The 23,211-nt window shown below is 47.0% G+C and overlaps 1 protein-coding gene across 2 annotated transcripts in view; it reads right to left on the bottom strand.

The window, feature by feature from the left end:
• KPNA6 (karyopherin subunit alpha 6) overlaps positions 1 to 18,470 on the bottom strand; it is a 66,959-nt gene extending 48,489 nt beyond the window's left edge. Inside the window, exon 1 of one of the 2 annotated variants that reach the window (XM_003891498.4) lies at positions 18,353 to 18,470. In XM_003891498.4, the coding sequence (XP_003891547.1) occupies positions 18,353 to 18,356 (4 nt within the window). In that variant the 5' untranslated portion in view covers positions 18,357 to 18,470. Of the gene's footprint in view, positions 1 to 17,852; positions 18,329 to 18,352 lie in introns of those variants that run through there. The other variant, XM_009203809.4, reaches the window with a different exon arrangement.
• Between the last annotated feature and the right edge of the window lie 4,741 nt (positions 18,471 to 23,211).

Raw genomic sequence — 23,211 nt, 5'->3', positions numbered from 1 at the left:
TGAGACTGCGCCGCTATACTGCAGCCTGGGCGACAGAGTGACACTCTGTCTCAAAAATAAATAAATAAATAAGTTAAATGCAAACAGCTTTAAAAAAAAAAAAAAAAAAAAAGATGAGGCCAGCTGAACACGTTGGCTCACACCTGTAATCCTAGCACTTTGGGAGGCCAAGGCAGGAGAATTGCCTGAACTCAGGAGTTTGAGAACAGCCTGGGCAACATGGTGAAACCCCGTCTATATTAAAATACAAAAAATTAGCCAGGCTTGGTGGCAGGGGCCTATAATCCCAGCTACTCAGGAGGCTGAGGCATGAGAATTGTTTGAACCCAGGAGGCAGAGGTTGCAGTGAGCCAAGATTGCGCCACTGCACTCCAGCCTGGGCAACAGAGCGAGACTCTGTTGCAAAAAGATGAGGCCTCACTATGTTGCCCAGGCTGGTCTTGAACTCCTGGCCTGAAGCAATCCTCCTGCCTTGGCCTCCGAAAGTGCTGGGATTACAGGCGTGAGCCATCCTGTCCAGCCCAAATAGGTTTTTTTTCTTTTTAAAGACAGGTCTCACTCTGTTGTCCAGGCTAGAGTGCAGTGGTGTGATCTTGGTTCACTACAGCCTCCACCTCCTAAACTTAGTCTATCCTTCCACTTCACCCTTAGAAGTAGTTGGGACTGCAGGTGCATGCCACTACACACGGCTAATTACTGTATTTTCTGCAGACATGGGGTTTGATCGTGTTGCTCAGTCTGGTTTCGAACTCCTAGGCTCAAGCGATCCTCCTCAGCCTCTCAAAGTGCTCAGGAGTTTGAGCCTAACCCAAAAATTTTGTTTAGTAATTTTTTTTTTTTTTTTTTTTTTGAGACGGAGTCTTGCTCTGTCGCCAGGCTGGAGTGCAGTGGCACAACCTCAACCTCGGCTCACTGCAACCTCCGACTCCCAGGTTCAAACAATTCTCCTGCCTCAGCCTCCTGAGTAGTTGGGACTACTGGCGCACGCCACCACACCCAACTCATTTTTGTATTTTTAGTAGAGATGGGGTTTCACCATGTTGTCCTGGCTGGTCTCGAACTCCTGACCTCAAGCAATCCACCCACCTCAGTCTCCCATAGTACTGGGATTACAGGCATGAGCCACCATGCCCCGTTCTGTTTAGTCTTTCTTAATCATGCATTGAATAAAAACTGAATTGTACACTTACTCTTACGTATAAAGCACAAAGTATATAAAAAGATATAGTTTATCTTGGTATTAATATTTCATAGGACAGGTACATTAGGGGGAAAAAGTTCTAAAAAGGCTCCTTAGGAAGGTGATTAAAAAAAAAATTTGAGAAACACTGGGAAACACTGGATTAGTGTTCTGTACTAATACTTTCAAAGTTTTTCAACCCAGAAACATGGGAATTATCTTTGACAGTTCTGTTTCCCTTAACTCTCACCCCACATCCAACCACTAAGAATGGCTGGCTTTATTTCCTAATTATTTCTGGACTCTGTCTCTTTTTCTCCATTCCTACTGCCACTGAACGAATTTAGGTCTTCATAATCTCTTGCTTAGATGTTACAAGAGCCTCATCAAACTGCCTTTTTCCTCCTTACACCCAAACTTTTTTGAGTTTCGCTCTTGCTGCCCAGGCTGGAGTACAATGGCATGGTCTCGGCTCATGGCAACCTCTGCCTCCTGGGTTCAAGCAATTGTCCTACCTCAGCCTCCTGAGTAGCTGGGATTACAGGCATGCACCACCACGCCCGGCTAATTTTTTGTATTTTTAGTACAGACGGGTTTTCTCCGTGTTGGTTAGGCTGGTCTTGAACTTCCGGCCTCAGGTGATTTGTCTGCCTCGGCCTCCCAAAGTGCTGAGATTACGGGCATGAGCCACCGCGCCCAGCCCACCCACACTTCTTTTTTTTTTTTTTTTTTTTGAGACGGAGTCTCGCTGTGTCCCCCTGGCTGGAGTGCAGTGGCCGGATCTCAGCTCACTGCAAGCTCCGCCTCCCGGGTTCACGCCATTCTCCTGCCTCAGCCTCCGAGTAGCTGGGACTACAGGCGCCCGCCACCTCGCCCGGCTAGTTTTTTGTATTTTTAGTAGAGACGGGGTTTCACCGTGTTAGCCAGGATGGTCTCGATCTCCGGACCTCGTGATCCACCCGTCTCGGCCTCCCAAAGTGCTGGGATTACAGGCTTGAGCCACCGCGCCCGGCCCACACTTCTTAAAATAGTTTATCTCTTCTCTTTTCTTTCTTCTTTAAAAATGAGACAGTGTCTCGCTAAGTTGCACATGCTGGTCTCAAACTGCTGACCTCAAGTGATCCTCCCACCTCAGCCTCCCAAAGTGCTAGGATTACAGGCATCAGCCACTGTGCCAGTCCTGTCCTCTCTCATTTCTTAGCTTACTCCAATTCACTTCCATGCCATCAAGACTGTCTTTGTAAAGGCCACTTACCAAGCACATGACGCTAAATTCAATAGATATTTTCAGTCCTTTTTTTTTTTTTTTTTTCCTGCTTGTTCTCTTGGCAGCACTCAATCCTGACAACTATTTCCTTATTTTTGAAATACTCTCTTTCTCTTGGCTTGTTTGTTTGTTTTTGGTTTGTCCTTTTTTTTTTTTTTTGAGACAAAGTCTCCCTCTTGTCCCCCAGGCTATAGTGCAATGGTACCATCTCGACTCACTACAACCTCTGCCTCCTGGGTTCAAGCGATTCTGTTGCCTCAGCCTCCTGAGTAGCTGGGATTACAGGTGCCTGCTACCACGCCTGGCTAATTTTTGTGTTTTTAGTAGAGATGGGGGTTTCACCATGTTGGCCAGGCTGGTCCTGAACTCCTGACCTCAGGTGATCCCCCCACCTCGGCCTCCCAAAGTGCTGGGACTACAGGTGTGAGCCACCGTGCCCAGCCTCTCTTGGCTTTTTGTTTTGTTTTGTTTTGTTTTTTTTGAGACAGAGCGTTGCTGTGTTGCCCAGGCTGGAGGGCAGTGGTGTGATCTCAGCTCACAGCAACCTCTGCCTCCCGGGTTCAAGTGATTCTCCTGCCTCAGTTGCTGGGATTACAGGCATGCACCACCACGCCTGGCTAAGTTTTGTATTTTTAGTAGAGCTGGGTTTTCACCATGTTGGCCAGGCTGATCTCGAACTCCTGACCTCAGGTGATCCACCCATCTTGGCCTCCCTAAGTGCTGGGATTACAGGCATGAGACACCACACCTGGCCTCTTTCTCGTGGCTTTTAAGACACCAAGCACTCCTTGATTTCTTCTTTTAGTTCTGACTGATGTTTCCTTCCTTTCTGCACATCACAGCTGATCTACCTCGGCCAGCTTTTTAGCCCAGCTTTCATCACATTTTTCCTGAGTGTTATGAATCACTCCATAGTTTTAGTTGCCATGTACAGAGATAAACAGGCGATCAAACCTCTATCTCGATTCCCAGGCCTCACACTCTTGAGCTCCAGACTTCTATATTCAATTGATTTTTGGACAACTTCCCTGGAGGTCAGAGAATCCTTAAAATGCACAAATTTAAATTCATCTCAATTAACAGCATCACTATCCATTCTGCTCTCAAGGCAACAGGCACAGGAGTCATGCTTAATTTTTTTTCCTTGGCTTCAGCCACCAGATGAAATCAATAACCAAGTCCTGATGATTCAAATTCCTAACTCTCTTATTCCCTACTATTACCACCTCAGCTGCTGCCATCGTCTCCTGCCAGGACTACCACATTACTTAACAAGCTCCTAGTTACGGCCAGGAGCAGTAGCTTATGCCTGTAATCACTTTGGGAGGCCGAGGGAGGCAGATCACTTGAGGTCAGGAATTCCAGACCAGCCTGGACAACATGCTGAAACCCCATCTCTACTAAAAATACAAAAATTAGCTGGGCATAGTGGCACATGCCTGTAATCTCAGCTATTCAGGAGGCTGAGGCAGGAGAAAAGCTTGAATGCTTGAACCTAGGAGGTGGAGGTTGCAGTAAGCTGAGATCGCATCACTGCACTCCAGCCTGGGTGACAGAGCAAGACTCTGTCTCAAAAACAAAAAAAAAAAAGGAACTCCGTCTGGGTGTGGTGGTAATCCCAACACTCCAACACTTTGGGAGGCCAAGGAGGGAGGATCACCTGATGTCAGGTGTTCTAGACCAGCCTGGCCAACATGGAGAAACCCCATCTTTATTAAAGACACAAAAAATTAACTGAGTGTGGTGGTGGCCGCCTGTAATTCCAGCTACTCACGAGGCTCAGGCAGGATAATCTCTTGAACCCAGGCGGCGGACGTTGCAGTGAGCTGAGATCACGCCACTGCACTCCAGCCTGGGTGACACAGCAATACTCCATCTCAAAAAAATAAATAAAAAATAAATAAATTTTTAAAAAATTAATTGGCTGGGTGCGGTGGCTCAAGCCCATAATCTCAGCACTTTGGGAGGCTGAGGCAGATGGACTGTCTGAGGTCAGAAATTCGAGACCAGCCTGGCCAACATGGTGAAATCCTGTCTCTACTAAAAAGACAAAAAAAGTTAGGCAGGCATGGTGGCCCAAGCCTGTAATCCCAGCTACTCTGGAGGCTGAGGCAGGAGAATCACTTGAACCCAGGAGGCGGGGGTTGCAGTGAGCCAAAAATCGCACCACTGCACTCCAGCCTGTGTGGCAGACCAAGACTCCGTCTAAAAAAAAAAAAAAAAAAAAAAATTAACATTTAAAAAATACATACAATTTTGTAAAACACATAGACTATGTAACATTTCATAAAATACACAGTATATTGATTGAAGTAACATTTGCAAATAAGACAGACAATTCTCAGGCTATATTTGGCTTCAAATATCTTTTGTTAATGTTTTCAGATTTTGAAAGTTGGCTTGTAACCTTTACAAAGCAGTAAGTATTATTTATAAATCCAGGCCAAGCGTGGTAGCTCACGCCTGTAATCTCAGCACTTCAGGAGGCTGAGGCAGGTGGATCACGAGGTCAGGAGTTTGAGACCAGCCTGGTCAATATGGTGAAACCTATTAAAATTACAGTGGCGAGCACCTGTAATCCTAGCTACTCGGGAGGCTGAGGGAGGAGAATTGCTTGCACCTGGGAGGCGGAGGTTACAATGAGCTGAGATCGTGCCACTGCACTCTAGCCTGGGCAACAGAGCAAGACTCTGTCTCAAAAAAAAAAAAAAAAAATCCAGCTGGGCGCGGTGGCTCACGCCTGTAATCCCAGCACTTTGGGAGGCCGAGGCGGGCGGATCACAAGGTCAGGAGATCGAGACCACAGTGAAACCCCGTCTCTACTAAAAATACAAAAAATTAGCCGGGCGCGGTGGCGGGCGCCTGTAGTCCCAGCTACTCAGGAGGCTGAGGCAGGAGAATGGCGTGAACCCAGGAGGCGGAGCTTGCAGTGAGCCGAGATCGCGCCACTGCACTCCAACCTGGGCGACAGCGTGAGACTCCGTCTCAAAAAAAAAAAAAAAAAAAATCCAGATTTCCAGCTTCAAGAGGGAGAGGAATTGTGGAAAGGATGGGAAATCATGCAATACGACAACACTAGAACCATATTTCCCCATGACAACAGTTGGCTGGAGCTCAGTAGCCAGGAAATACGGCTGTCACGTTCATCTACCAGTCTCCCTTTGGTTTATTTCATAAAATTATTCACTAGAATATAAAATCTGGGACTTCAACAGAAAGAGGTTTTGTCTGTTCTGTCAATCACTGTATTTCCAGGGCCTAGAAAAGTCCCTGGCACATAGTGGGCACTTAATCATTTGCTGAAATTAACTGCTGTCTGCCTGGTCCTAAAAGTATGAGTTTCTGACAAGTATTCACAATATGTTTCTGTCCTCCCCTCAAAGACAAAGACTAGTTAATTTAACTTTATATTTAATATAGGGCCTGGCTAGGTATGGTGGCTCATGCCTATAATTCCAGCACTTTGGGAGGCCGAGGCAGGCAGATAACCTGAGGTCAGGAGTTTGAGACCAGCCTGGTCATGGTGAAACCCCATCTCTACTAAAAATACAAAAACTAGCCGGGCATGGTGGTGGATGCCTGTAATCCCAGCTACTCAGTAGGCTGAGGCAGGAGAATAGCTTGAACCCAGAAGGTGGAGGTTGCAGTGAGCTGAGATAGGCCATTGCACTCCAGCTAGGGTGACAAAGTGAGACTGTCTTAAAAAAAAAAAAGAAAAAAAAAATATATAGGCTTGACACTTAGGAAGTACTTTGTCTACTAAGTGACTAACAGCTATTTTTTTTTTTTTTTTTTTGAGACAGAGTCTTGCTCTGTCCCCCAGGCTGGAGTGCAGTGGCGCGATCTCGGCTCACTGCAAGCTCCGCCTCCCGGGTTCCTGCCATTCTCCTGCCTCAGCCTCCCGAGTAGCCGGGACTACAGGCGCCCGCCACCTCGCCCGACTAGTTTTTTGTATTTTTTAGTAGAGACGGGGTTTCACCGTGTTAGTCAGGATGGTCTCGATCTCCTGACCTCGTGATCCGCCCGTCTCCGCCTCCCAAAGTGCTGGGATTACAGGCTTGAGCCACCGCGCCCAGCCTACTAACAGCTATTAATTATCACTTATTGAGTACTTACTATGTGCTAAGCACCAAACTAAAATGCTTTACAGGCATTACCTCATTTAATTCCTGTAACAATCCTATTATCTCTATTTTATTTCATTTTTATTTTTTAAAGACAAGGTCTTGCTCTGTCACCTCGGCTATAGTACAATGGTGAGATCATATAGCTCACTGCAACCTCAAATTCCTAGGCTCAAACAATCCTTCTGCCTCAGCCTCCTATGTAGCTGGGACTACAGGCACATCCCACCACGCTCAACTATTTTTTTTGTAGAGATGGGTGTTTTACCATGTTGCCCAGACTAGTCTGGAACTCCCTGCCTCAACCGATCCTCCTTCCTGAGCCTCCCAAAGTGCTAGGAATACAAGTGTGCGCTACTGCACCTACTTTAAAGATGAGAAAATGAGGCTATGTAGAGTAAGTAACTGGTTGAAAAACTAATAACATGGAATGAAATAACTGTAATAGAAAAAAAAGGATGTGAGGCCGGGCGCGGTGGCTCAAGCCTGTAATCCCAGCACTTTGGGAGGCCGAGACGGGCGGATCACGAGGTCAGGAGATCGAGACCATCCTGGCTAACACAGTGAAACCTCGTCTCTACTAAAAATACAAAAACTTAGCCGGGCGAGGTCGCAGGCGCCTGTAGTCCCAGCTACTCGGGAGGCTGAGGCAGGAGAATGGCGTGAACCCGGGAGGCGGAGGTTGCAGTGAGCTGAGATCCGGCCACTGCACTCCAGCCTGGGTGACAGAGCGAGACTCCGTCTCAAAAAAAAAAAAAAAAAAAAAAAGAAAAACAGGTGAGATGGCCAGGCACGGTGGCTCACGTTCATAATCCCAGCACTTTGGGAGGCCGAGGCGGGCGGATCACCTGAGGTTGGGAGTTCAAGACCAGCCTGACCAACATGGTGAAACCCCGTCTCTACTAAAAATACAAAAAATTAGCCAGGCGTGGTGGTGCATGCCTGTAATCCCAGTTACTCAGGAGGCTGAGGCAGGAGAATCATTTGAATCAGGAGGTGGAGATTGTGGTGAGCAGAGATCGCACCACTGCACTCCAGCATGGGCAACAACAGTGAAACTACATCTCAAATTAAAAAAAAAAAAGAAAAAGAAAAAGAAAATAAAAACAGGTGAGATTTTCATAGGAAAGGATGGGTGGCATGGGGAAGAGATTGCTTTAGTTACTTCAGGAATGCTTATGTACAAACAGCCCGTATTTTGATTAGAATCATACTGCGTAAGTGTCTCTTCCATGTATTAGCTATGAATTTGCCCAAGTTACTGAAACCTCTCCATCCTTTGGTTCTCTCAACTAAAACACGAGAATCTGAGAATTAAATGAACATATAAAGTACAGGCATACCTCATTTTATTGTGATTCACAGTAAAATGGTGTGTAGTTTGTTTGTTTGCTTGTTAGTTTTTTGAGACAGGGTCTCACTATGTTACCCAGGCTGGTCTCAAACTGCTGAGCTTAAGAGTTTCGCCTGCCTTAGCCTCCCAAAGTGTTGGGATTACAGGCGTGAGCCACCATACCCGGCCAATGTGTGTTTTTTTAAAAAAACAAATTGAAGGTTTGTGGCAATCCTATGTTAAGCAAGTCTATTGGTGCCATTTTTCCAGCAGCATGTGTTCACTTTGTGTCTGTGCCACATTTTGGTAATTCTTGTAATATTTCAAACTTTTGCTTATTGTTTTATCTGTTATGGTGATCTGTGATCAGTGATATTTGATGCTAGTATTGCAACCGTTTTGGGGTGCCATGAGCCATGGTCATATAAGATGGAGAACTTAATTGATAAATATTGTGTATGTTCTGACTGCTCCACCAACCAGCCATTCCAGTCTCTCTCTCTCCCTATTCCCTGAGATACAACAATATTGAAATGAGACTAATTAATAACCCTACAATGGCCTCCATCTGTTCAAGTGAAAGGGGCAGTTGCATGTCTCCACATTAAGTCAAAAGCTAGAAATGATTAACCTGAGTGAGGAAGGGATGTCGAAAAGCCAAGATATGCTGAAAGCTACGCCTCTTGCACCAGTTAGCAAAGCTGTGAATGCAAAGGGAAAGTTCTTTTTTTTTTTTTCTTTTTTTTGAGAAGGAGTTTCCAAGGCTGGAGTACAATGGTGTGATCTCAGCTCACTGCAACCTCCACCTCCTGGGTTCAAGATATTCTCCTGCCTCAGCCTCCCAAGTAGCTAGAATTACAGGCATGCACCACCACATCCAGCTAATTTTGTATTTTTAGTAGAGACAGGATTTCTCCATGTTGGTCACGCTGGTCTTGAACTCCCGACCTCAGGTGATCTGCCTGCCTCAGCCTCCCAAAGTGTTGGGATTACAGGTGTGAGACACTGTACCCGACCAGGAAAAGATCTTGAAGGAAATGAAAAGTACTAGTCCAGTGAACACACAAATGTTTAAAAAAAAAAAAAAAAAAAAAAAAACCGGCTGGGTGCTACTCAGGAGGCTGAGGGAGGAGAATGGCATGAACCCGGGAGGCAGAGCTTACAGTGAGCCAAGATAGGGCCACTGCATTCCAGCCTGGGCAATAGAGCGAAACTCCGTCTCAAAAACAGCCTTATTGCCAATATGGAGAAAGTTTTAGTGGTTTCGACAAAAGATCAAATCAGCCACAATATTCCCTTAAACCAAAGCCTAATCCAGAGCTAGGCTCTAACGATACTGGTTCATAAGGTTTAAGGAGCTGGGCGCCATGGCTTATGCCTATAATCCCAGCACTTTGGGAGGCTGAGGGGGGTGGATCACCTGAGGTCAAGAGTTTGAGACCAACCTGCCAACATGGTAAAACCCTCTCTCTACTAAAAATACAAAAATTAGCCAGATGTGGTGGCAGGCACCTGTAATTTTGGCTACTTGGGAGGCTAAGGCAGGAGAATCGCTTGAACCTGGGAGGCAGAAGTTGCAGTGAGCTGAGATTGTGGCACTGCACTCCAGCTTGGGCAACAGTGAGACTCCATCTCAAAAAAAAGGGTTTAAGGAAAGAAGCCATCAATGTGGAGGTCAAACTCAGTAACTCATGCTTATAATTCCAGTGGCTTCAGAGGCTGAGGAAGAAGGATCACTTAAGGATAGGACTTGCAGACCAGCCTGGGCAACATGGTGAGACACTGTCTCACAAAAATTAAAAATTGGCTGAGTGTGGTACACACCTGTAGTTCCCAGCTACTTAGAAGGCTGACCTGGGGGGAACCCTTGAACCCAGGAATTAGAGGTTACAGTGTGCTATTTTGCCACTGCACCCCAGCCTGGGTGACAGAGAAAAACCCTATCTTAAAAAAAAAAAAAAAAAAAAGGCTGGGCATGGTGGCTCACGCCTGTAATCCCAGCACTTTGCAAGGCCGAGATGGGCGGATCACAAGGTCAGGAGATTGAGACCATACTGGCTAACACGGTGAAACCCCATCTCTACTGAAAATGCCAAAAAAAAAAAAAAAAAATTAGATGGGCGTGGTGGCGGGCACCTGTGGTCCCAGTTACTCGGGAGGCTAAGGCAGGAGAATGGCGTGAACCCAGGCGGCGGAGTTTGTAGTGAGCCGAGGTTGCACCACTGCACTCCACCCTGGGCGACAGAGACAGACTCCGTCTCAAAAAAAAAAAAAAAGTAAGGCCAGGCGCAGTGGCTCATGCCTATAATCCCAGCAGTTTGGGAGGCCAAGGTGGGCAGATCACTTGAGGTCAGGAGTTCAAGACCAGCCTGGCCAATCTAGTGAAACCCTGTCTCTACTAAAAATACAAAAATTTTCTGGGCATGGTAGTGCATGCCTATAATCCCAGCTACTCAGGAGACTGAGGCATGAGAATTGCTTCAACCCGGGAAACAGAGGTTTCAGTGAGGCGAGATGGTGCCACTGCACTCCAGTCTGGGTGACAGAGTGAGACACTGTCTCAAAAAAAGTGCAAGGTGAAGCAGCATGTGCTGACGTAGAAGCTACAGCAAGTTATCCAGAAGATCTAGCTAAGATCACTGATGAAGGTGGCTACACTAGCCAACAGGTTTTCAATGTAGAAGAAACTGCTTTCCACTGGAAGAAGACGTCATCTGGGACTTTCATAGCTAGAGAGAAGTCAATGCCTGGCTTCAAAGCTTCAAATGACAGGCTGACTCTCTTGTTATGGGCTAACGTAGCTGGGGCCTTTAAGTTGAAGCTAACGCTCAATTACCATTCTGAAAATCTCAGAAGCTTAAAATGTATGCTGAATTCACTGTGTTTATGCTTTATAAGTGGAACAATAAAGCCTGGATGACAGCACATCTGTTTACAGCTTGATTTACTGAATATATATATATATATTTTTTTTTTTTTTTTTGAGACAAGAGTTTTGCTCTTGTTGCCCAGGCTGGAGTGCAGCAGCACGATTTTAGCTCACTGCAACTTCCACCTCCCAGGTTCAAGTGATTCTCTTGCCTCAGCCTCCCGAGTAGCTGGGATTATAGGTGTCCGCCACCACACCAGGCTAATTTTTTGTATTTTTAGTAGAGACAGGGTTTCGCCATGTTTGGTGGGCTGGTCTTGAACTCCTGACCTCAGGTGATCTGCCCACCTTGGCCTCCCAAAGTGCTGGGATTACAGGCACAAGCCACCACGCCCAGCCGATTTACTGAATATTTTAAGCCCATAGTTGAACCCTATTACTCAGAAAAGGTTTCAAAATATTACTGTTCAATGACCATGCACCTGTTCATCCAAGAGCTCTGATGGAGATATACAATGGGATTAATGTTGTTTTCTTTTCTTTTTTTGAGACGAAGTCTCAGTTTGTGCCCAGGCTAAAGTACAGTGGCATGATCTCAGCTCACTGCAACCTCTGCCTCTCAAGTTTAGGTGATTCTCCTGCCTCAGCCTCCAGAGTTGCTGGGATTACAGACACACATCATCATGCCCAGCTAATTTTTTTATATTTTTACTAGAGACAAGGTTTCACCATGTTGGCCAAGCTGGTCTCGGATTCCTGACCTCAAGTGTTCTGCCCACCTTGGCCTCCCGAAGTGCTGAGATTATAGGTGTGAGCCATCGTGCCAGGCCTAATGTTGTTTTCCCGCCTGTTAACACAACATCCATTCTGTAGCCATACAGAATCCATCCATTCTGTATGAATTAAGGAGTGATTTCCGCTTTCAGGTCTTATAAAAACATTTACGATCCATGAGAGGTCAAAATATCATCATAAATAAGAGTTTGGAAGAAGTTGATACCAACTCTCATGGATGACTTTAAGAGGTTCAAGACTTCAATGGAGCAAGTCACTGCAGATGGGGTGGAAACAGCAAGATAACTAGAAGTGAAAATGTGATAATGAGATAACTGAAAATGTGACTGAATTGCTGCAATCTCACGATCAAACTTGAATGGATGAGCAGCTATTCTTAAAGAGGGGCAAACAAAAGTGGTTCCTTGAGATGGAATCTACTCCTTGTGAAAATGCCGTTAACCCTGTTGGGCAAGGCTAGGCAAGGTGGCTCACACCTGTAATCCCAACACTTTGGGAGGCCAAGGCGGGAAGATCACTTGAGCCCAGTTCAAGACCAGCCTAGGCAACACTCTTTAAAAACAACTTTAAAAATTAGCCGGGCATGGTGGTGCATGCCTATAGTCCCAACTACTCAGGAGGCTGAGGTAGGAGGATTGCTCGAGCCTGGGAATTCAAGGCTGTAGTGTGCTGTTGATTGCACCACTGCATTCCAGCCTGCGTGACAGAGTGAGACCCTGTCTTAATAAATTAAAAAATAAACATATATACATACATATATTCATACATGAAATGATGACAAAGGATTTTGGGGGTTTTCTTGAGACAAGGTCTTGCTCTGTTACCCAGGCTGGTGTGCAATGGCACAATCATGGCTCACTGAAACCTCAACCTCCCAGGTTCAAGTGATTCTCCCACTTCAGCTTCCTGAGTAGCTGGGACTACAGTCATGCACCACCACACCCAGCTAATTTTTTAAATGTTTTGTAGAGATGGGGTCTCACTATGTTGCCCAGGCTGGTCTGAAACTCTTGAGCTCAAGCAATCCTCCCACCTCATCCTCTCAAAGTGCTGGGATTATAGGCATGAGCCACCAAGACCAGAAGACTTAGAACATTACATAAACTTAGTTAATAAAGTAGTGGCAGGGTTTGAAATTTTGAAAGGTCTACTGTGGAGAAAAATGTTATTAAACAACATCACGTTACAGAGAAATCTGTCGTGAAAGGAAGAATCAATTGATGCAGAAAATTTCATAGGTTGTCTTATTTTAAGAAATTGCCACAGCCACCCCAGACAATTACCACCCTGATCAGTCAGCAGCCATCAATATCAGGACCCTCCACCAGCAAAGATTACAACTCACCGAATAGCAATTTTTCACAATAAGTATTTCTAAATTAAGATACGTACTTTTGGCCAGGCACTGTGGCTCATGCCTTTAATCCCAGCACTTTGGGAGGCTGAGGCAGGCATATCACGAGGTCAGGAGTTTGAGACCAGCCTGGCCAACATGGTAAAACCCCATCTCTACTAAAAACACAAAAATTAGCTGGGTGTGGTGGTGGGCGCCTGTAATCCCAGCTACTCAGGAGGATGAGGCAGGAGAATCGTTTGAACCCAGGAATTGGAGGTTGCAGTAAGCTGAGATCATGCCACTGCACTCTAGCCTGGGTGACAGGACGAGCCTCTGTCTCAAAAAAAAATAAAAATAAAAATAAATAAATAAATAAATAAATAAAAGAGGTACTTTCACTATACATATTATTGTACACTTAAGAGACTACAGTATAGTATAAACATAACTTTTATATGCATTGGAAAATAGAAAAATTGGTGTGACTTGCTTTATTATATTTGCTTTACTGCAGGGGTCTGGAACTAGCTCTGAAGTATGCCTCTACTTAGAAGAGTACCTAGCACATAGCAAGTTCTATACAAGTGTTGGGTATTCTTATTACAGCTTTCCCATCTCTGTCTTTTAGGGAGTGCAGTGGCACCATCTCAGCTCACTGTAAGCTCCCCCTCCCAGGCTCACGCCATTCTCCTGCCTCAGCCTCCCGAGGAGCTGGGACTACAGGCACCCAACACCATGCCCGGGTAATTTTTTTGTATTTTTAGTGGAGACAGGGTTTCACCATGTTAGCCAGGATGGTCTTGATCTCCTGACCTTGTGATCCGCCCGCCTCGGCCTCCCAAAGTGCTAGGATTACCATCTGTCTTTTTTTGTGGCTCTCACATTTTGGTGCAATCTGGGTTAAAATACAAACTGTCAAAAAAAAATTAAATAAAAGCTGGCAAGTCTCTTTTAAATAAGGAAGGCTTCTCCAGAAGTTCCCCAGGCTTCCCTTTCCATCTAATTAGTGAGAACTGTATCATATGCCCATGCCTAAATCAATCACTGTCTAGGGAGCTAGAGTTACAATGATCGGTTTAGAGTTTATATCAATACCCACCCCCTGGGGTAAGGAAGGGTGGCCAAATTCCCAGTTAGCAAAGTAGTAGTAATGGTGATAAGACAAATAATGTCTGCAAGACTCATGAGGTTGTAGTCTCTGCTAGAGAGAGTCACAGTAAAGCCATCTCCAGAGCTACGAATATCACCCCTACAGGGCACCTAGTGGCAGGGAAATCACTACAAAAGTCTGTTAAGGGTAATGACGTTTGGCACAGCAGAAATAGTGTAGGATATACGACTGAGCTAGTGGAGAGTACACGTAAGAGGCAGTGAAACACAGCAGGTTCCGTATTTGTGGGCATGTGAAGGCAGGCTGTTAAGAGTCTCCAGTGCCCAAAGGATCCAGATTACCAGCCTTGGACTAGTCACCTAATCTTCTCAAAGCCTCAGTTTATAATTGTAAATGGAGATAACCCAAGATACCTTAGATTAGATGTTAGGATTAAATGAATGCATTAGTTTGATCTACATGGGGTATAGATAAAACAAAAAGCTGACATTCATAAAGACAAGCTACGATGAGAGACAGATACCTGAGATGGAGCTGGAAAGGGGAAGTTACCTGACTCTAGGCTAAAAATCCCCTTCAAGACCTTGGTCAGGTTTTGTTGCTTCACTGAAGACTTTCATGTTGAACTGTACCAGAATAGGACTAACTTTATTTCTTAACTCCTTAAGTCTTCTTATAGATTTATGTGCTGCAAAATGGGTAAGAATCTTACTTCTGGCTTTGTGGCTTACTGGCTGTGTTATCTTCTCTGAGGCAGCTTCCCAATCTATAAAACTGAGTAGGCCGGGCACGGTGGCTCAAGCCTGTAATCCCAGCACTTTGGGAGGCCGAGACAGGTGGATCACGAGGTCAGGAGATCGAGACCATCCTGGCTAACAGGGTGAAACCCCGTCTCTACTAAAAAATACAAAAAACTAGCCGGGCGAGGTGGCGGCGCCTGTAGTCCCAGCTACTCGAGAGGCTGAGGCAGGAGAATGGCGTAAACCCGGGAGGCGGAGCTTGCAGTGAGCTGAGATCCGGCCACTGCACTCCAGCCTGGGCGACAGAGCGAGACTCCGTCTCAAAAAAAAACAAACAAAAAAAACCCCAAAAAACTGAGTAAATCTCTACTTATTTCACTGAGCTTATTAAACAATAGTTCCTTCCCTTTGAGGCAACAGTGTTTCTGAAACTGAAGACCAATACAAAGTTTATAACATAAAGTTTATAACATAAAACCCCCTAAATTTTTTTCACTGACAAATGAAGATCCAGCTACTAAGAAAGGCCTATCAGTCTTATTACTCAATAGAGAAACCTGGAAACCAGAGTGCTTAAGGGAAAGGGACATTATTGAAAGTGGAAAAGAATCTGTTCTCAGCCGGGTGCGGTGGCTCAAGCCTGTAATCCCAGCACTTTGGGAGGCCGAGACGGGCAGATCACAAGGTCAGGAGATCGAGACCATCCTGGCTAACACGGTGAAACCCCCGTCTCTACTAAAAAAAATACAAAAAAAAAAAAAAACTAGCTAGGCATGGTGGCGGGCGCCTGTAGTCCCAGCTACTCGGGAGGCTGAGGCAGGAGAATGGCGTAAACCTGGGAGGCGGAGCTTGCAGTGAGCTGAGGTCCGGCCACTGCACTCCAGCCTGGGCAATAGAGCGAGACTCCACCTCAAAAAAAAAAGGAATCTGTTCTGATATTCATAGAGCCCTTACTAGGCTCCAAACACTGTTATCTGTTGTTTATTTGTTTTTGAGAGGGAGTCCAGCAACCTACACCGGACTCACTGCAACCTATGCCTCCCGGGTTCAAGGAATTCTCCCGTCTCAGCCTCCCAAGTAACTAGGACTATAGGAGCACGACACCATGCCTGGCTAATTTTAGTATTTTTAGTAGAGACAGGGTTTCACCATATTGGTCAGGTTAGTCTCCTACTCCTGACTTCAGGTGATCCACCCGCCTGTGGGATTATAGGCGTGAGCCACCTCGCCCAGCCCAAATGCTGTTATCTTATTTAGTCCCCAAATACGTTGATAACACAGCCCCACCCCTTCTTTCTAGAGGTGAGAAAAGGAAGGCTCACAAAAAGAAGAAAAACAACATTATTGTGGACTGTGCTAGATGCTTTCCATGTGTGTTGTTGTGTCTGACATTTAAGTGACTTCCAATACCAGATCTGATTCTAAAGTCATTGCCTTGAAGCTCAAGTGAATAATTTCCGCTTCCTTAGAATCACGGATCTTAAAAAATTCAATTCCAGGCCAGGCGCGGTAGTTCATGCCTGTAATCCCAGCATTTTGGGAGGCCGACATGGGCGGATCACCTGAGGTCAAGAGTTCGAGACCAGCTTGGCCAACATGGTGAAACCCTGTCTCTACTAAAAACACAAAAATTAACTGGGCGTGCTGGCGGGCACCTGTAATCTCAGCTACTCGGGAGGCAGAGGTTGCAGTGAGCCAAGATCGGGCCACTGCACTCCAGCATGGGAGACAAGAGTGAAATTCCTTCTCAGAAAAAAAAAAAAAAGATTTCAAAGTGGCCGGGCATGTGGCTCACGCTTGTAATCTCAGTGCTTTGGAAGGCCGAGGCGGGCGGATCACGAGGTCAGGAGATCAAGACCATCCTGGCTAACACGGTGAAACCCCGTCTCTACTAAAAATACAAAAAAATTAGCCAGGCGTGGTGGCAGGCACCTGTAGTCCCAGCTACTCGGGAGGCTGAGGCAGGAGAATGGCATGAACCCGGGAAGGTGGAGGTTGCAGAGAGCCCAGATCAAGCCAATGCCTGGGTGACAGAGCGAGACTCCGTCTCAAAAAAAAAACAATAAATAAATAAAAAGATTTCAAAGTGGGCCCACATGCAAAAACAAAAAACAAACAAAAACAAAACAAAACAAAAACCCCAAAGACATTTACAACTTTGCCTAGGGTTAAAAGTTTTTTCCCCCTTTCTCCCAGTCCAACCACTAGAGGGCCAGGTCATTTAAAAAAAAAAAAAAAAAAAAAAAAAAAAAAAAAGGCCGGGCGCGGGCGCAGTGGCTCACACCTGTAATCCCAGCACTTTGGCAGGCCGAGGCGGACCGATCACTTGAGGTCAGGGGTTCGAGACCAGCCTGGCCAACACGGCGAAACTCTGTCTCTACCAAAAAAAACACAAAAATTAGCCGGGCGTGGTGGTGGGTGCCTGTAATCCCAGCTACTCGGGAGGTTGAGGCAGGAGAATCGCTTGAACCCGGGAGGCAGGAGGTTGCAGTGAGCCGAGATTGCGCCACTGCACTCCAGCCTGGGCGACAGAGCAAGACTCTATCAACAACAACAAACAGCAGTTACAAACTAGGTTTGGGAGTGTTCACCCTGGCTTAGCCACTGTATATGACCTTGGCTAAGTTACTTTACCTCTCTAAAGCTCAGCTTCCACATCTGTAAAATAGCAACAATGGTAGCATCTATTTCCTTAGGTTGTACAAATTAAGCAAAACAAGACATGTAAAGCAATCAGAACAATGCCCGCACGTAAAAAGAGCTTAGCAAATTTCAGTTTTTACTGCTGTAGAGGAATTACCACTGTTGGTTGTCTCTAAATCCAAAGACTTCGCCATGGTATTCTGTCTGAACAGAGGCCTTGCCAGCCGAAGTGCCCTCAGAAAGATCAACAGGTCGCTCCTTTTCTCCTTACCAGGGCCAGCCCAGAACCTAAAGTCCCCAACCTAAAGATGGCCAAGAGGACTTGGCCTTTGGTGTTCTACCATCACAAGGGATGCCACTATGAGCCCAACCGAACCACACTATTTCCGCCTTGATTCCGTTCTCCCGGCCTTCAGCGGTGCAAGCTGCCCTCGGCCTGGCTGCCCATGCTTACCGGCCTGGTGCTGGATCGCCTGGCGTCCCCTCACCAGAGGACACCACCCCGCTACGTAGGTAGGACTTCCCTGAGTTCAGGGGAGCCACTGAATCCAGTCAAGACGCGCGTCGGCCAAACACAAGCCAGGAGAAAGCTACCTTAGCGCCGCCCAGGCCTGCCGCCGGGAGCCCGTCCCCCAGCCCCAGTCTGGGCGCAGGGCAGAGAGTAGGCCCCTTTCTATCTCCCAGGAACACGTGGGCTCCTGTCCGAGGCCACCATGTGGGGGGCTCCAGGCGTGCCAAGGTGTCCCCGGAACCAGCATCAAAAGACTGCTCCTAGCGCGGGCCCTAGCTCGGCCCAAAACTGGCAGGAGGAGCACTCCCGGCCTGACTTTTCCACTCAGACCTAGCTAGAGGGGATGCAGACATCTTCCGCAGACCGGAGACAGGCTCTCGCCAAATCCCAGGCCCCGACACTCCCTGAGCCCAAGAACCCTACTGCCTGGTTTCCTCACTCACCCATCGCGGCTCCGCTCGCTCACTTGGCGGCGGCGGCGGCAGCGACGGCAGCTTCAGCGGCAGCTTTCAGTAGACAATATGGCAGACCTGAAGGACGGCAGCTCGAAAGGGACAAACCACTTAACTCCAGAACGAAACGCGTTATTGGCCCAACCGCCTATCATTACACCGAAAGTGCGCACTTAAAGAGACCGCAGCCACTAAAGGTGGGGAGTGGAAATGAAATACGAAAGGAGTGGCTGGGAGGAGACTGGGAGGGATACCTACGAAAGTTAAGTGTGTCTAGGAGTTCCCAGTTGTTTCTGCTACTATTTCTTTTTTTTTTAATCGTGAAATTTCTTTCCCCTGAACTTTTTCCTCCCGGAAGCTTATCCCCCCACCCTTTTTTTTTGACACGAAGTCTCGCTCTTGTCCCCCAGGCTGGAGTGCGATGGCGCGATCTCGGCTCACTGCAAACTCTGCCTCCCGGGTTCAAGCGATTCTCCTGCCTCGGCCCCTGAGTAGCTGGGATTACAGGTGCCTGCCACCACGCCTGGCTAATTTTTGTATTTTTACTAGAGATGGGGGTTTCACCATGTTGGCCAGGCTGGTCTCGAACTCCCGACCTCAGGTGATCCCGCCCCCCCACCCCACCCCACCCCACCCCACCCCACAAAGTGCTGGGATTACAGGCTTGAGCCACCGCGCCCGGCCAGTTTATCCCTTCATTTCATAGTTAAAACCAAACGGCTGGGCGCTGTGGCTCACACCTGTAATCCCAGCATTTTGGGAGGCTGAAGCGGGCGGATCACCTGAGGTCAGGAGTTCGAGACCAGCCTGCCCAACATGGTCTCTATTAAAAATACAAAACTTAGCCGGGCATGGTGGTGCGTGCCTGTAATCCCAGCTACTCGGGAGGCTGAGGCAGGAGAATTGCTTTAACCCGGGAGGCAGAGGTTGCAGTGAACCGAGATTGCGCCACTGCATTACAGCCTGGGCAACAAGAGCAAAACTCCGTCTCTAAAAACAAAAACAACAGTCATAGACCCTGGGCTGAATATGAATAACGAATCATCTAGAGAGGGGAAGTGCCTTGCTCAATGAGGCTATGGAGAAAAGGAAATGAAGAGGTAAGACTAAACTCAGGTTTTCTGATTAGGCCTACACAGGTAGCCCTAGTTGAGGTTGCAATCTTATTGGGAGATGAGAAATAGAAAAATAGGGCTAGGTGTGGCGGTTCATGCTTGTCTGTAATCCTAACATTTTGGGAGGCTGAGGTCAAAGGATCACTTGAGGCTAGGAGCTCAAGACCAGACTGGGCAACACAGTGAGACCCCATCTCCACAAAAAATAAATTAAAAGAAAAAAATTAGAGGGGGATGGTAATGCGCACTTGTACTCGGAAGACTGAGGCGAGAGGATCACTTGAGCCCAGGAGGTCAAGGCTGCACTGCCATGACTGTGCCACTATACTCCAGGTTGGGTGATAGAGTGAGACTCTGTCTCTGAAAAAACAAAACAAAACAAAAACAAAAACAAAGAGAGAGAGAGAGAAAGAAAGAAATAAATAGGCTGGACGTGGTGGCTCATTCCTGCAATCCCAGCATTTTAGGAGGCTGAGGCGGGCAGATTGCTTCAGCCCAGGAGTTCGAGACCAGCCTGGGCAACATAGCAAGACCCCTGTCTCTTAAAAAAAAAAAAAGAAGAAAAGAAAACAAAAACAATGAGACTTATGCAGTATAGTTGACAGAGTGATTTCATAATCATTATTTTATTTATCCTCACAGCAAGCTCCTTGAGGGCAGGGGTGGGTTCTGTATTGTTTACCACCGTATCTCCAGCATCTAGCACAGAATCTGGCACATTGTGTGTGCTCCATAAATAACTGTTGAATGAATAAACAAAGGAATGAACAGAAAATTGAGTTACACAGAGCAAGGGATATGATCTCCCCTTTTAGAGATGAGGAAATTGAGGCTCTTATTGTTCATATGCCTTTTGAATCACGGGACATATGGCTAGTACATATCAGGCCTTTCTTTTTCTATGACATGCCAGCCCTCCTGTCCCCCACCTCGACACACAGAGCCAGGCTGTATCTTCAAGACATAGAGGGATCTATCTTCTGGACGCAGAATGAGGGCCTGTCACAACAAATTGCCAACTTTAGTTGTGTGCCTGGCCCATTTTCTTGCGGGAAAGAAATCAAAAGGAAAACTCTAGGATGAAGTTCAGGAAGGGGCACACTATATTTCCCTTCCTACTGCCCCTGCTTACAGTGAGACCTCATCACTTTGCCCTGTTCTATATTGCCTGCCTCCTCTCTGGCCTCCTGCCTCCAGACTCTCCGGCTCCCACCCACTATCTCCTGAAAAGCAGAGACCTGTAATCTCAGCTACTGGGAAGGCTGAGGTGGGAGAATTGCTTGAGCCCAGGAGTTGAAGACCAGCCTTGGCAACATGGAGAAATGCTGTCTCATTAAAAAAAAAAAAAAAAAAAAAGGCCGGGCGCGGTGGCTCAAGCCTGTAATCCCAGCACTTTGGGAGGCTGAGACGGGCGGATCACGAGGTCAGGAGACCGAGACCAGCCTGGCTAACATGGTGAAACCCCGTCTCTACTAAAAAAATACAAAAAACTAGCCGGGTGAGGTGGCGGGTGCCTGTAGTCCCAGCTACTCAGGAGGCTGAGGCGGGAGAATGTTGTAAACCTGGGAGGTGGAGCTTGCAGTGAGCTGAGATCCGGCCACTGCACTCCAGCCTGGGCGACAGAGCGAGACTCCGTCTCAAAAAAAAAAAAAAAGAAAAAAAAGCAGAAACCTTACAGTGTAACTCTTCTGCTTAGCAACTTCCTACTGCCTGCCCTTAGGTAATGCCCATTTTAATCTGGCACACAGACTGGTCCTTACCTGCTACTTGGGCTACTCCCCACCATGCAACGCAGGCTCCAACCATATTTGGAGAACCACTTTTCTTCAAATACGCTCCTATCTTCTGATGTGCCTTTGCATATGCTGTTCCCTCTGCTTAGAATGCAGTGCCCTCCCTTCCCCACTTAGCCGTGAGAACTACTCACTTTTTTTTTTTTTTTTTTTTTTTGAGACAAGAGTTTTGCTCTTGTTGTCCAGGCTGGAGTACAATGGCATGGACCTGCTCACTGTAACTCACTTCCCAATCGCTGACTCCTCCTGCCTTAACCTCCTCCTGGACTAGCTGGAATCACAGCATGCACCAAATGCACCGCCACTTTTTACAGCTGCTAGCCTTAATGGAGCTCCAGCTCTGCCCAGGCTGGCGGGGGCGGCACACCGGGCTCACTCATAACCTCTGCCTCCCGGGTTCAAGCCATTCCTCCTGCCTCAGTCTCCCGAGTAGCTGGGATTACAGGTGCCTGCCACCAGCGCCCAGATGATTTTGCATTTTAGTAGATGGCTCTCACTGTGTTGGGCTGCTGTCTTCAACTCCCTGACCTCGTGGATCCAATCTCACCAGCTCCCAAAGTGCTGGGACATGCTTGAGCCACTACGCCTAGCCTAATTTTTGTGTTTTATTTTTTTATTTTTGGCTATTTTTTTTTTGAAGAATGAGCCTGCCCTGTCACCCAGGCTGGAGGCTAGGCTTGATCTCGCTCACTGTGCTTCTCCCACCTCCCGGCTCCCCTACCATTCTCTTAAGCCCTACCTGAGAGCACAGATCACAACGCTCGGGCTGTCTTGGTATTTTTTTTTAGTAGAGACTGGGCTCAACGCAGCCCAGGATGTCTCATCTCCCATTCCTCGATCCCAGCCTCCTGGCCTCGGCTCTCCCAAAGTGCTAGATTACAGGTTTGAGCCACCGCCTGCCTATTTTTTTTATTTTTTATTTTATTTTTTTTTATATCTGAGTCTCTCGCTTGTCGCTTCTCAGGTTGAGTGCAGTGGCTTATCCCAGCCTACTGCAAGCTCTGCCCCTTTGGTTTAATTCATTCTCCGGCTCAGCCTCCCCGAGTAGCTGGGACTACAGGCTACCGCCACCTCGCCTGCTGTTTTTAGCATTTTAGAGACGGGTTTCACCGGGTTAGCCAGGATGGTCTCGATCTCCTGACTTCGTGATCCGCCCGTCTCGGCCTCCCAAAGTGCTGGGATTACAGGCTTGAGCCACCGCGCCCGGCCAATTTTTGTGTTTTTAGTAGAGACGGGGTTTTGCCATGTTGACCAGACTGGTGTTGAACTCCTGACCTCAGGTGATCCACCCACCTCAGCCTCCCAAAGTGCTGGGATTACAGGTGTGAGCCACCGCGCCCGACTCTGAGAACTACTCACTTTCAAGACCCAACTCAGCTATCAGCTCTTTGGGGAAGCCTGTCTTTCCAGATAGGGTACCTGTCCTCTCTGCTACTACAGGAAGAAATGGACACTAGTTTTCCTTAGCATTTCACACCCAAATTGGCTCATAATGTGTGTCCATTTCTCCTTGTTGTCTTTGGAAGGGACAGTATCTTCCTTATCTTTGTAACCATTCCAGTGTTCAGCACAGTGTCCACCTCAATAGAGGCACCAAAAATATTTGTTGAGGTGTGTGTCTCTCATATACCACTGTGAGCTTGTCTGCATACCTTATGGCCAAGAAGGGCTCAGGGAACATGGGCTGAATAGATGAGAATGGCTGAGTGTCCATGTGTCCTCTCCTTTCAGCCTAAACCCTCTATCCTATGCCCATAGGAGGCAGTGACCTTACAAGCAGCTGTTTCTACTCTAGCATGTGACCCCGCTCATACACCTTTGCTAGCCTAGGACTACTGGTCCTCCCTGATCAGCCTCTGTTGACCTTTCCCACTCCACTTTTTTTTTTTTTTTTTTTAACTCTTCCTGCTCTAAGATCTGCATTTTGTTTACCTTCCCCGAA

This window comes from Papio anubis, chromosome 1 (genome assembly GCF_008728515.1).
Source record: "Papio anubis isolate 15944 chromosome 1, Panubis1.0, whole genome shotgun sequence".
In the NCBI taxonomy this organism is placed as follows: domain Eukaryota; kingdom Metazoa; phylum Chordata; class Mammalia; order Primates; family Cercopithecidae; genus Papio; species Papio anubis.
Note: the sequence above shows the minus strand (reverse complement) of the source record. Positions and strands in the feature narration are given on the sequence as shown.